Source organism: Cyrtonyx montezumae, unplaced genomic scaffold (genome assembly GCF_038088225.1).
Source record: "Cyrtonyx montezumae isolate F1298 unplaced genomic scaffold, pur_monq_1.0 scaffold_20, whole genome shotgun sequence".
Lineage (NCBI taxonomy): Eukaryota > Metazoa > Chordata > Aves > Galliformes > Odontophoridae > Cyrtonyx > Cyrtonyx montezumae.
Window position 1 is genome coordinate 7,050,748 of NW_027071937.1, and position 13,580 is coordinate 7,064,327.

General features: G+C 43.9%; 1 protein-coding gene across 1 annotated transcript in view; it reads right to left on the reverse strand.

The window, feature by feature from the left end:
• PAPPA (pappalysin 1) overlaps positions 1-13,580 on the reverse strand; it is a 169,100-nt gene that overhangs the window by 114,056 nt on the left and 41,464 nt on the right. Inside the window, exon 3 of the mRNA XM_065737615.1 lies at positions 2,382-2,527. Coding sequence (XP_065593687.1) covers positions 2,382-2,527 — 146 coding nt within the window. The remainder of the gene's footprint in view (positions 1-2,381; positions 2,528-13,580) is intronic.

Sequence of the window (13,580 nt, forward strand, 5' to 3'; positions counted from 1 at the left end):
CTCTGATTTCTCCAGTGCTTGGGCTCCACTCAGATGGATCCATTCACACCCAGAGGGCACCTCGGTGCATTGTTCAGTTGCTCTCTTTCTCAGAGGTACTTCCAGAGTTTGTTTTCAAATGGTGGGAGTATTGGTGAAATTCCCCAGCGCAGCGTGCCTTCACAATGAAGGCTGGCCAAATGGGTCTGGCACTGGGCAGCCCTGAGGCAGCTGGAGAGGGAGATTTTACTTTTGCCTTTGTTGAAAATTTATATTTTTCACAGCTGTCAAGAATCTAAATCAATTGCAGTTTTACAGAAAAGATAAACTCCTGCACCCAGACAATCTCTATCCCAGCCTTTAGATCTGCACCACAGGACATATTTCATATTTTTTATTAAGTACATATTGGATTTATAGAAGAGAGTAAAAAAGATTAAAGATGAATTCTTACAGACCAAGCACAGGTCTGGGAGGGCTATTATGACAGGAAATTATGGCCATTATTTATTTATTTTTACTTTTTTCCACTGCAAGTTAACTTTAAACTGTTGGCTATGTCTTTTTTTCTTTTTCTTTCTTCCTTCCTTTCTTTCTAGTTCTCTTTTTCATCACTGAATTTTGCCAATACACTGTAGAGGCTGCATTTAAATTGTTTTGCTCAGGCATGATGTTGGCAATTAGCTTAATGAAGTGACAGAGGAACTCATCAGGGCTTTGGGCAAGCCCCAGCCCACTTGCAGAAGGTTCTTCTCTGCCTTCTGGAGCAATTTCCTTGTTCTCTACTCCCTCCCATGGCAACACCAAGGGAAACTATGAAAATACTCATTGAGGGGCAGATCTGCCAGTGTTATTTCACTCCAGCAGAAACATTAGGGGTGGTGTTTCCTAACAGCAACCAGAACTGCTGTGGGTTGATGAAGGAGCAGAGGTTGTGGTACTGCAAAAAGAGAAATCTCAGCAGCATGGGGGACAGAGGAGCCTGAGGTTAATACATTTCTCTGTTTTTGCCAACAGATGTAGCCATGAGGAAGGCTCACCAGATGGCATTCCCAGCTCCTTCTGTTTCAGGTGATCCCAGCTGGAGCCTGCAGAGATAGAGCTGGAGGCTTCATTTCCAATCTTGCTAAGGAGGAGGTGGTGTCTGGATGTGCCTCAGTGCTGGTTCTTGGAGAGGGAACCTTGCTCACCTTGCTCATGATTCTTCAAGGGCAGCTGTGGAGCTGAGTGTTGTAATGAACTGCTGGCAATGGCAGTGGGGCAGCCAGCTCCTGCTGCTGGGTCTGACCATGCTCCCTCAGCCAAAGAGACAGGTCACTATAGAGAGCTGATAACGTTGAAATTTGAAGTAATGTAGTTCTGAGTGAAGTTGTAGTTCAGCTCTCATACCTATAGGATGTATGTTTAGTATGCTTTAGAGTAATAAAAATCATATTTGCTGTCTTTCTTCTGGGCTTTTTTAATCTTTTTTTTTTGTTTGTTTGTTTGTTTTGCTCACTGTGGGCTTGGATAATGAAAATAATAACAAAAATTAAAGGCTGAAACAGCCTTTCATAAAGGCTGAATGAACATAGCTGAAATGGCTTCATCTGCCTAGGGAGGCCTAGCCAGGCTGGAGAAAGAAAAACTTGTACGAATCTTTGCTCTTGTTAAGATGACCAGATCAGGTCTGCAGCCTGAGGGAGGTTTCCACAGCTATGGTAAGCACACACGGACTCACACGGTGCCTTCTGGAACTTGAGAGGTTTGTGTGACGTTTTGCAAAGAGATGGCTCCAGTGGCACTTGGGCTGTCAAGGCCGTGATTCACCTGGTAGGTTGCTCAGCTCTGTCTGGAGCCCTGGGCTGCACCAGCTATGGGCAGCAAATCAGTTCCGAAGCGTGCAGGCCCATCTGCAGGGCAGCAAACTCTTCCCATTTCCACTCAAACAAACATTAGAAGCACAATCCCTCGGCAGTTTGCTCTTGTGCACGGTGGTGGAAAAAAATAGCAACAGAATGTCATCTGTGAGGAGAATGAATTGGACGCTTACGAAGTAAGGATCATAACCTAACAGGTTAAGGTTAAAAATCCACGTCTGCCTAGCATTCCCTCACCTATCTCCCCCAGCCCTCTTTGCAAAGTGCTCTCATGGAGCAAATGCCCTGTAAAGTAGCTTCACTTAAAAGGTGAAATACTTTCAGATTGACATCATCTACAAATACCATAATATGCTTTGGGTTTATAACCTAATATTTTCCTGGTTGTGAGCCAGTATCTGGGAATCGTGAAATACTTTTTTTCCCCTGACTATATATTAGAGGAATGATAAGAAATCAGACCAGAGCTTAGTGCATATTTGTCTTGCCTTCTTAGCGCCTCAAAAGAATGCTTTACAAAGAAGAAACATCTTTATCACTCACCTAGATGCATCAAGGCCTCCTTGTCCCAGGGCCAAGTTGCCACTCCAGCCAGCTCTTCCTCGGAGGAGTTGGCAAAGAAGATGTTGAGGTGTGTGGATCCATCCAGTTTGAGTATGTTCTTCAGTTCATTGACATCTAAGTATGCTCTGTTTAAAAAAAAAGAAAGAAATCTTTTCTTTTTCTAAAAGTGGCACCAAAAGCAACGAAGTATTGAAGAAGTACTGCAATCCAGGCAAAGATCTTATAATATCCTGAATATCAGTTACCTGAAATATTTTAATAACTCACTCCCAAACTTCAATTACTTCTCATTCACGTAGAGAATCCCATCTGAGGACTTCCAGCCATTTCTTAACTATGGCCACAAAACCCAAAGTAAATACATAAAGCTGTCCGTATTCCCAAGATAAGTATAGGAATCTTTTTATTATGAATGCAATTAACCATGTACTACGGTCAGTAAATCTTTCTGTATCAGCAGTGACCTTGCACATTTTCTCTAAGCTGTCTGGTGTTTCCAACTGCTATTCTCCCCCATAGCAAGAAGTTCCATGCCTCCAGCCTGGCACCAGCTCCCAGCATTACTCCTTTAACACCAGAGGCATCATTCCTGCTGAGATGCACTCAGCCTAGCTCTGACGTGGGATGGCTGGTTGGGAATTGCTATTTCCAGAAAGGAAAGCTGTAACAAGTAGAAGGGAATAAACTAAATTTTATCTGCTGTATTCAGAGCTTACCAAATAATAATGTGAACCAACCACTCACTGAGGCTCCTTTTGGAACCCCTTGGAAGAAGTAGAGTTTGTTGACACCAGAACACAGGAGGAACTGCTAGCCCAAGTGCATCCCATGCTGCCACACTGGCCCCAGCAGCACTGCCATGCTCCAACTCAGAGCAGAGCTGAAGCATAAGAGTAAACCCATCTGTTCTTTGTCTCCAGCTCATGGTGCCTCTTGATACTAAGTGCTGTGACCTGAAACATGGTGAATTCTGCTGTCCCCATCTGACAGGTGCAAATAATGGAAGGGGAGGGCATGCAGAATCAAGCATGGTTGACCAGCTTGTTAGGGAGGACACCATTATGGTCTTGAGCAGTTTATTCCTTCTTGCTTAAAATCCATTCCCATATGTGCGCGGTATGTATAGATCCATGTAGGTTCACAAACCAAACTCGCTCCCATTCAGTAAGTAGGGTTCCTTGCATATCTTACAAGGCCTTCATTCCCAGAGGGGTGAAAAAAAAAACAAAAGCAGGGGAGTTGGCTCAGCACCAAGATCTTTCTGTCCTTCCCTGGAGGACTCCCCAATGGAAAACACATTCTTATTTCCACAATAGCTTCCCCTGCCACTTGCTGAAGTCATCGCCTCCAAAATAGCTCATGGCTGGGTGTCCCCAGGCCCTCGCTGACTCATGGAGGAAGACGTACTCTTTGGGGACACCAATGGAAGGGTATGTCTCCATTCCATACAGTGTTTATCTTCCAATCGATGCGGATGACATCCTGAAGGACAGGTCAGCACTGTGACCCTTTACACATTCCTCATCTCTCCACTGTTCCCAACACATCTTCCTAAAATACACAGACCATTCCCTGAGCTCCTCAAGCCTGTTCTGCATCTATCTGCGCAGTGATCTGGGCCTGTGCTTAATCTATTTCCAGGATCTCACTCGTGCTTTTGAAAACATCTCTTCTAAACATGGCCTCACAGTAAAACGTGTCCACGAGCAGTAAGTCTGAAATTACATATGAGAGCCAGTGAGCATTTCCAAATGAGAATGTATTAGTGGGAAAACGTGATGGGAGATGTGTGCGTTTGGAGGGGACAATGTGTATGTCTGCACAGCTGATAGCATCAGTCGAAGGCAGTGAGTAAAAGTGTAAGAGAGAATGTGGGAGTGATGTGATACTCTGGGCAAGAGAGTAAAGGACAGGAACAGAAGCACTGCATACCCCTGAGCAGAAAAATGTTTGTTTTGTGTCACTGTGGGAAGGAAAGGCCCATTGTATGTATTTGAGACCGCAGTTGTTGACTCTGGATGCAGACACTTTATTGCCTGTGCAAATCCCTGTAGCAGTTACTATAATCAAACTCCCCTCCTGAGATTACCAGCTTTATTCTCATTCTTCTCTAATGGCTTCAAATTATTTAAACTGATAGTTCTTTATTCTCAGCTGCCTTTTTCTTGCTGTTTACACAATCCATTCCCCATCTATATCCTCGACGCATGGCCGCAATCACGCTCTCAGTGAGGTGCATGCAGGCTATGTGCTTCACCATCTAGGGCTGTTCTGTATATGGATTATTATTGCAGACAGCATTTAACTAATTGGCCAGTGATGTCAGTGCATCACTGAGACTGAATTCATGCTCTACGTAAATCCACTGCAATAAGTCAATCGGACTTATCTTTATAGTATTTCTCTGTCCACAACTTCTCCGCGAGCCAACGAAAGGCTGCAGAGGAGCAGCATGTACACCAGTGGGGTAAGAGCGGAATGCCAGGAGGATTTTTAGCAAAGGTGCTGCACAGAAGTAAGTGTAAACAGCCCGTGTTTGGGAGAAAGTAAAAGCAAACCCCTTTGTAACAGCACACCACAACCCCCAGCACGTAAACATGCTAAAGCATTTAGCTCAGGCAAATCCCTTGCAAGCGTGTGAACATGTGCCTGCATGTGCGTGCATGAACGGAGGTGTGAGTGGAAGCAAGGCTTTGGACTGTGCACACATGTAAGCCAGCCAAGGATATGTATGCAAAGGAACGTGTGTGTGTGTGTGTAAGAGATAAAAACATGAGCTGGAATTCCATCTTCTCCTTCCTCCCCATGTTTCTAATAACCTCCCATCCCTATCCATCATCGCCACATTCCTACACTCAAGGAGGCATAAATTAACTACTTTTGCAGTTCATGTCCAACTTTGCAGCCACAGGCAGCAGACCCAACAGTTACCAGGTCAAAACAGCTTTCAGTTATTGTGTTGGACCGGGCTGACTCCCCCCTGCTGCCGTGGCTGCTTTGTTATCAGCCCAGACTATCTGACCCAACGCAATGTGCGAACACTGCTTACACTTCTCAAGGTTACGTGGGTCCCCTGATAGAGGACATAATGTCTGTCACATGGGCTTGTGCCAAAGAGAGCCAAAGAGCCCAGCCTTTCCAGCACTGCCAAACTTGCATTTCAAAGACATGAGTGCAGTCTTGGAAGGGGATCAAAGCCTTTCTAACTGTCATTAGAATATTTCCTTTATGCATCTCTCTGTGAGTGCCAGCAACATATTTCATAAAATTCATTGGCTCGAGATGGTACCTCCAATATAAACCTGAATGGGGGGGAACTGTCAGGGCAAGTCTAGGTGGAAAACAAAACAAAACCCAAAGCACAACAAAACACGTGTAATTCCTGTAATGGAAAAAACATACGATGCCGTGAGCATGCCTAGCTCAAGAAATCTTAATGAGCCTATTAGTGCATCATAAAAAGTCTCTTTTGCTGGAATCTGTTTTAGACATAGAAACTGTATGGTCTGCTTCAGGCCATTTGGGACACCGAATCCTATCAGGCAACAAGCACGTTCCCACCCAGGTCTTTTCTCTGAACTATATGTGCAAGGCAAGTCTTTGGTTTGTTTTGTTGTTGGTGGTTTTTTTTTTTCATCCACTCTGAAAACTGTGCTGTACAGCAGCTTGCTCTTACCCAGTAAGCCCAGACCTCAATCAGTGAGATGCATCCTCTCCAGTGCTCCAGTTTCAGTCTAATGGGTCTTCAGTGCACTGCAGCCTGCCCCATCCGTCACAGAGCCATTAGCCCCATGCCTGCCTCATCTGCCAAGCCCATTTCCTCTCTCTTTGGGCTCTGCTTGGACCCCCACCCCAGAGCCCATCTGGCCGTGGGGCTGCTATGTGGAGATGCCTGCTGCGGGTCCTCAGCTCCACCTCCAGCCCCAGACCCCCGCTCTTAGCTACACACACCGCTGACAAGGGCTCTTGCACTTGGACATCTCAGGTATCAGATCCAATCATAATTAATCTGCTTTTGTAAGAGGCTTGGAAGCTCTTCCTCCTGCTCTGTTTTCCTCCTGGTGCAGAGGCAGAGAGCAGCCTGTGTTTCCTTAACACAGCCAAGGTGCAGCTCTTGCTCTTGACGTTGTTTTTTGCATGGAAGACAGAGTCTTCCAGCCCTCATTGTTAGGAAATGTTTTCTACTGTTTGCTCTGAGTTATTCTCTATTTATCTTTGTTTTGTTTTGTGTGTTTTTGGTTTTTTGTTTTTTTTTTCCTCTTTTTCCTTCAAAGATAAATGTCTCTTTGCAGCAAGAAAACAAACAGGGCACTTAGAGTATTATTTGCAAGACCCCACACAAACAAAGAGTAGGAACTTAGCTATCTGCTCACTATGGAGGACAGACTCCAACTGTCTGATGGGTTGGTTAGGAATAAAAGACACTGCATTTCACCATCTAAAACAAAGACAAACAAACAAACAAAACAAAACAAAACAGCAAACCAGCATTGTCTTAGGAAGTCAGCCTCAGAAGTCTCCCTCTTTGCCTTGTGACATAGTGTCCTGCCTCTTACCAACTGGGTTCAGCGTATGGCCGGGAAGAGCAGATCTGGTGGATCCATAGGGACTGAATATCATTCTCTTTCCCAAGAGCACTTGTTTGTAGTTTCATTTGGTGCTGCCATTTGGCAGCCCAGCCTGAACTATGGCATACTATTTAGGAGGCACAGAGAAAGCCCAGCTCATCCATCCAGCATTGCTGACCCAAGGTGTTAGGGGGCACCTAGAGACTTCTAAACACCTGCAGTGAACAGCAAGGATAGTTCTGAGATAAATGTTCTTCCTGAAGCTAATGGAAAGATGCATGGCTTCACAGCACTGAAAGCTGACCTTGAAATGCTGTCAATTGGCAGTCACACACAATCACAATTCAGCTCTTCCTCTGTGTGGTTGGACACAGAACTCTTCCTTTGGAGATGCAGTATTGATGGCAGTGTTTAAGCTGCCTTCTGTCTTACATCATGGAATCACAGAAAAACAAGTCCGGACAGGATGTCCACAGAGCACCACTGCTCCACCCACAGCAGGAGCATCCCGATGTGCTGTACCAAACAAATGAGCTAACAGTGAGGTACTGGCACCAGCTGTCCAGGAGTGGTGGACTCACTGTCCTGGAGTTGCTCCACTATGGTGTAGCACTGAGGTCTGTAGTCAGTGGCAGGCTGGGATGGGTTGGGGTTGAACTTGGGGATCTTAGAGGTCTTTCCAACATTAATGATTCTGTGACCCTATGACTCTATGAAATGGTTCTCTAGCTCACAACTACAGGTGACAAGGACTCTGCAACTGCCCAGGCAGCCAGCATTCCATGTTTTGATTCCTTTACTGTTGGGAAGCTTTTCATAAGGTCTACCTGAATGCTTTTTGCTGCAACAGAAGTGATGACCACTTGTGCCATTCCCCACGGACAGGGAGGTTAGATGATTCTCTTCTGCTTTAACGAATCTATTGCCTATTTCAGAGCTTACAATATCCCCTGGAAATTACCTCATTTGGGGGGTTAAAAGTACCTTATTTCTTCAATCTGTCCCCACTGGTGACACTTTGAAGACCTCTGGTCATTTTTGTTGCTCTCATCTACATCCTGTATCTTCCCTAAAGGCTGGTCATTAAAGGTAGACACAGTCCTCAAGCTGAGAGATTATCAGTGTCATATAACAGCTACATTCAACTCTGTCCTGACATAAAATACACAGTGGAGCTTTCAGACCTACAAATGTTCCTACTGGTTTTTCTTCTTCTTTGTCTAAAGTGCTCCAGGTCTATCAAAAACCTGAACAAAAAAGGACAGCTACAAACCCTCCTTAGCAGTCAACTTGCAATAAAATTTTTGTCTGACCTCATGTTAAAGATCTGCCTTTGTTGGCAAATTTAATTTTACTCCTCATTTCAGACGGACTGCCATAAATCATGTGAAGCAGGAAGTGTGCCTCATCTACATTTAGTTTAGTGTTAATTTAAGACACTGGTGTAAGTGTAGTAAAAGTCACAATAATTTATTGATAAAGGTATAAATCTTTCAGTGATTGGGAAAGAGCCTGAAAAAGAGTAGAGCCAGAACATTACAAGTGAAAGGATTTTGGTCCCGGTTTAGATCCAGATCACTGCCTGTATCCGCACTGACATCCAAGTGTCTAACTGCAGCTCTGACCGCTTCCAAACCAGGCAGCCACTAGGTCATGTCCACGAGCATAAATTGCAAGCACTGTCAGCACATGTAGGCTTGGCAGCTTTGAAAGAATTTTGGTGTATCTACTTCAGCAAAACATCCTCTACAGCCCCCAAGTCTGATCTCCCACTACAAGAAAGAGGGTGTTTATGGAAAAGAAAAATAAAAATGTTTAGAATCCAGGAAAAGACACTTAGCACAAGTGCTCAAATAGATCCAGCTTCAGTGCATCCATGTGTGCTGGCTAATGCTGGTCTGGGTGTCCTACAGTGAAGAACATCCCTAAGTAACACACAGTACAAAATGGGCTAGTATGCACAGTACAGCTCATGGGCTACAAAAGCCTGGGTGTTTCATGATCCTAGGATGTCCTGAATTAATTCTCCCATTATGCTGGTGACTCAGACTTTACACACCCCATGAAAAATAAAAAAAAAAAAAGATTTTTATTATGTTAAATATGGGACTCATTTGTGTCTGGCTTTTCTTTATCCTGGAACAGAGACTGAGAGCAGCTCCTTGGTCTAAAGTAGGGTTTGTTTTTTTTTTACAATTGTGAAGTCATCAGTTTCGTTTCATTTGCCTTCAAATGCTGGCTTTCCAACAGCACTTCTAGACAATCCTAGAAATAAGCACATTTCTACTGTAACATTCAGCATTATAAATCCATAGGACTGCAGGGAAAACAAGCCCATACACAAAGGACATAATTTGCTGCTAAATTCACAAGTCAATACTATCAGCAATAGCACCCTAATGCTGCACCCCTGCTCAGCCCTAAGCGGACCTTCTCACAAAGACACCACGAATAAATATAACTGTATTTCACACCACCACCTGTAGTAAGCCCTGGATGCTGTAAATGTGGAAGTAAATTTGCTTAATGAGCTGAACCACAGCAACAGGTTGGAGTAAACCTGGGCCACTCTGCACCTCAGTCTCAGTTCTCTTCTGTTTTGGTTCACGCGAGCTCGCACTTGGAGCCAGCTCCAGAGCATCAGCTCTGAAGGTGATGTATTTGTTCCAGTAAATCTAGAGTCAGTCAGAGCAAAATTTGATTCTCAAAGTACAGCTTCAGGTTCAAATCCAAAATCTCAAAGGAAACCTCAGTTGAAACAACCAATTTTTGCCCAATTTCTGGCTAACGCAACTTGCTTTTTTAAGGAGGGAGGCGGGTTTCCTCAGATCTCCACACGGATTCTCTCAAAGGTTTGTAAATCCTTGCCAAATCCTTCACAAACCTGGGCTCCGATTCAGAAATACAGTGAAAACAGATTCTTTTTTTTTTTCTTTTTTTTTTTTCCCCGGCACTTTTGCTGCTGGTTCTGGCCAGGAGAAGAAAGAGCAGAGGCTGAGGGAAAAAAGAATGGGGAAAAAAGATGATGCAAAAATAATTTTCAAATGTCAAACATGTTCTGTCTGAGCTCTGGGCAAAAGTTTGGGGTGGCTGTTAATGCTCAGAAGATGATTCATCCCCCCCTCTCTCTTTCATCTTCCCTGGTTGCAATGCCCACTGCTTATACCGGAGACCCCATCTTTATATAACCTTTTTTATAGGGTTATACAGAGTTGCAGTGCTACAGACCATAAATATGTGATCACTGAGCCTTCTTCCTTTGCAAGGTTTACATCCAAGAACAGAGGAACATTTGAGTTCACTCATGCAGCAAGAACCAAAAAACCCTGTTTCCTCAAACAACCATAAAAAATAATTAAGCTAACCAACTCCACAGAAGTAGGAAAAGAGCTGCCGGCCAGCCAACTTGCAGGGAGAAAGAAAGAAAACAAAGGGGAAGCCTTGGCAAAGAGAATTGTGATCTTACTGTACAATCAACTTCTGAGACAGTGAGTAGGATTAAAGCATGGAACATCTCAAGAAACGTATCTTTAAAATAGCAAAGCATTATGAAGCATACATGCACATTTCACAGGCCTTTGAAATCAGCAACACTGGCAGGTTTATTTGTTTTGATTGCCTCTTTCTTTTACTACTTTGGGATTTTTCTCTCTCTCCTTTTCAAGCCTAAAGCCAAATGACCCATGAGAAATGTGCTGTAATTTGTCTCTTATCCATCCCTCATCTCCATCTGATATTCCCTCTGCCCTGGTTACCCTGATGTTTTTCCAGACTCTACAAGCTGAACCAGTGTAACAAGGAGAAAAGTCAAACGATAAAGAAAGAAGTGGCGTAAGGATATCTTCAGGAACCGGTTGTTAAAACAGATTTCCTTTGCCGCTTTTCCAAAACCTCTTTTGGCTGCAGCAAGCCTCATTCATGTATACTAGTGAATTTAAAACAGTATAGGTAGGTATATATACTTGATGCTATTTTAACCATCAGTTATATTGCTTGGCACTTCCACAGTGCTTCCCCTCTGGGCCTCAAAATGCTTCCTAAACATAAGAGAGAAATTCCACTCTGGTCAAAGCCCTGACACGAGCCCTCTGCACTGCTCCAAATCCCGTCCAAGGGCTTAAGTGGTCCTAAAGTGGGACAGGAATCGTCACTCTGGGCCTCTCCACCGGGACAAGCCATGAAATGGGCAGACAAGAAAACTTCCCCTGTCATGCAAAGAAGAAAACCGAGGTATAGAAATGCAATGATGGTTCAAAGGAACATAATCACTCAGTGTGACAGTCGGGATTAGAAACTCAGCCTCCAGCCTACGTTCCCTGATAACATGGACCATCTTTCTTTTATGTAAGTGGTGGTTTGTGTTACTGATCCTTCAAGTTTTCTGGTGGTGGCCACTAATCATATTTTACAATCTTTCGATCTTATTTTACAATCTTTTTCTCATATTTTACAATCTCCAAAACATCCTAGAGGTCCGGTGCTCAACAAATGGAAAATCAGAGCTCCCTACAGTAAGCCGGTCCTTCCTGAATCCCTTGGCTGTTTCTGAAGACGACGTAGCACATTTAGTTCATAAACAGATTTACTTGTGGAACCAGGGCTCTGCTTTCAATGAGTGAGCAGCCACCGTTCTAATGATATTTGGCATTTACATACCAACTCTCATCCCAAAGAGCTTCCAAGAACAACCAACGGATACGTGCACAGCACACTGCACAATAGTTCAAGTAAAGGACATTTTGGTTTCCGTCACCAGAACAAACCTGATTTTTCATGAAAAGCACAAGAGACCAGGAATGCAGCCTGTCATCGCTGCCTTGAATCAGGTCAAGAGTTAGGTAGGGGCTCAGTTAATCAGACTGGAAGCTAGAGATCAAGAGGAAACTTGAAGCTTTGACACAGAATTTCCTTTAATTATAGGAGTAGCTCATAGCAACTCTCTACATCAGGATCGCCTAACAATTTCCACTGTTAATATGCAACTTTGGCCTTGTCTCTCTTGTCCCGTCCCAGCGGCTCTTGTCCCATCCTAGTGACTCTCAGCTTAGGCTCGAAGTCCCATTTACAGCCTGCTCCAACCGGTGCCATAGTGACCTTGGAAGTCATGGCTGGAGTGGCCCAGGACTGGGCACTTCTGAAGCACTGGGATGCTCACTCTTTTTAAAGAGAGGACACTAAAAGCACAGGGTTACCCTATGCACAGATCCCGCTCCATGCTGAGCTCCACAGCACCCACCTCTGCCCTCTGTGCATGCACACGGACAGTGAGGAAGAGCAAGGAACGTGCCTGGAGCAGCCCTGCTGGGCCACCTACCATGGGGACATTTGTCATTTCTTGGAAGCTGAACGCTGTGCTGTGGCCTCAGGGTTCTCGTAATGAGACCGCAATTAGTCCCAGCTCCTTCAGAAGGGTGACACGTTGCTTTGTCCCTGCAGGGGTGTGCAGCTGGGGCTTTAAGGGGCCTGGACATTTAGCTACTCCGTTAGTATCTTCTCTAATTAACATGCAGTAAAAAATGCGGGGTAAAAAAAGAACAAAATCAAATTCTTTGCTCCTTTCATCTCACTTTTTGACACTAATCCTCCCTGCATATAAACCCCGTGCCACAAAGTGAGATATACATTGCTATTGGAACAAAAAGAAACTTGGAATCGAGCCGACATCATCAAAAAAATAAATAAAACCATATATAACCACAGAGGACCCAGCAAGTTTATTACAGATACTTCTGAAGATGATGGGCCAAAATAATCAGCCCAAATATGCATCTTGCAAAACATCACTTTTTCTTTGGAGATGCCGCTTCTCTTCTGTTTTTGTTTTTACAACTCATGAACTTGCAAATCTCATTTCTTATCCTACTGGCAGTGCTGTGCACAGAGCTGGTCCTGCTGCAGTGGGCAGACCATCAATGGCTTAGGGATAGGATAATCCCAATTTTCCTCTTTTCTGAGAAAGAAATGAAAACCTGACTCAAGTGAGAATAGCTGAAATATGTCCTCTTGTTCCATCTCACACGGGAAAGTAGGAGACACCAAGATGTGGCTGCAAGGAACGTACTCTGGTAATGGAGACTTTGCTTCTGGGATACCAAGAAAACTTTATGCACTGGAACTGAAAGCCTCACGTTTTCACACTTCCAGAGAGGATTTTCCTCTTTAAATAAAGAACTAACAGTTGGGTCTGTTGGTATTCTCTTCTGGTTTGTGAGGGCTATTGGTGAGTCCTACCCAAAAGCCTTTCTCTTCAGTGGTGATGTTTTAGGTGCAATTTTTAAGAACAATTAATTAATTAATTAATTAAAAAGTCCGATTCAAGGAACCGCTACATGTTAGGATATCTGTTGAAGCTGGTTACTCTTGCTCTTTCCCAACAATAAACAGATTACAAGGAGAGCAAAAACGACGATCACTGAATGAGAAATTTCACATAAGAACATTCAGCTTTGAAGTTCCCAGAATCCGTAGTAAAGTACAAGGTGGTCTGGCAGAAACACCAACACACCTGCAATGGAAACAGTTCAGAGCTGCAGAAAGAACAGGCTGTGGAGACTGCATTTTCTAAATCCAATTTTTTTCTCTTTTTTTTTCTTTTTTAATTTTAATTTTC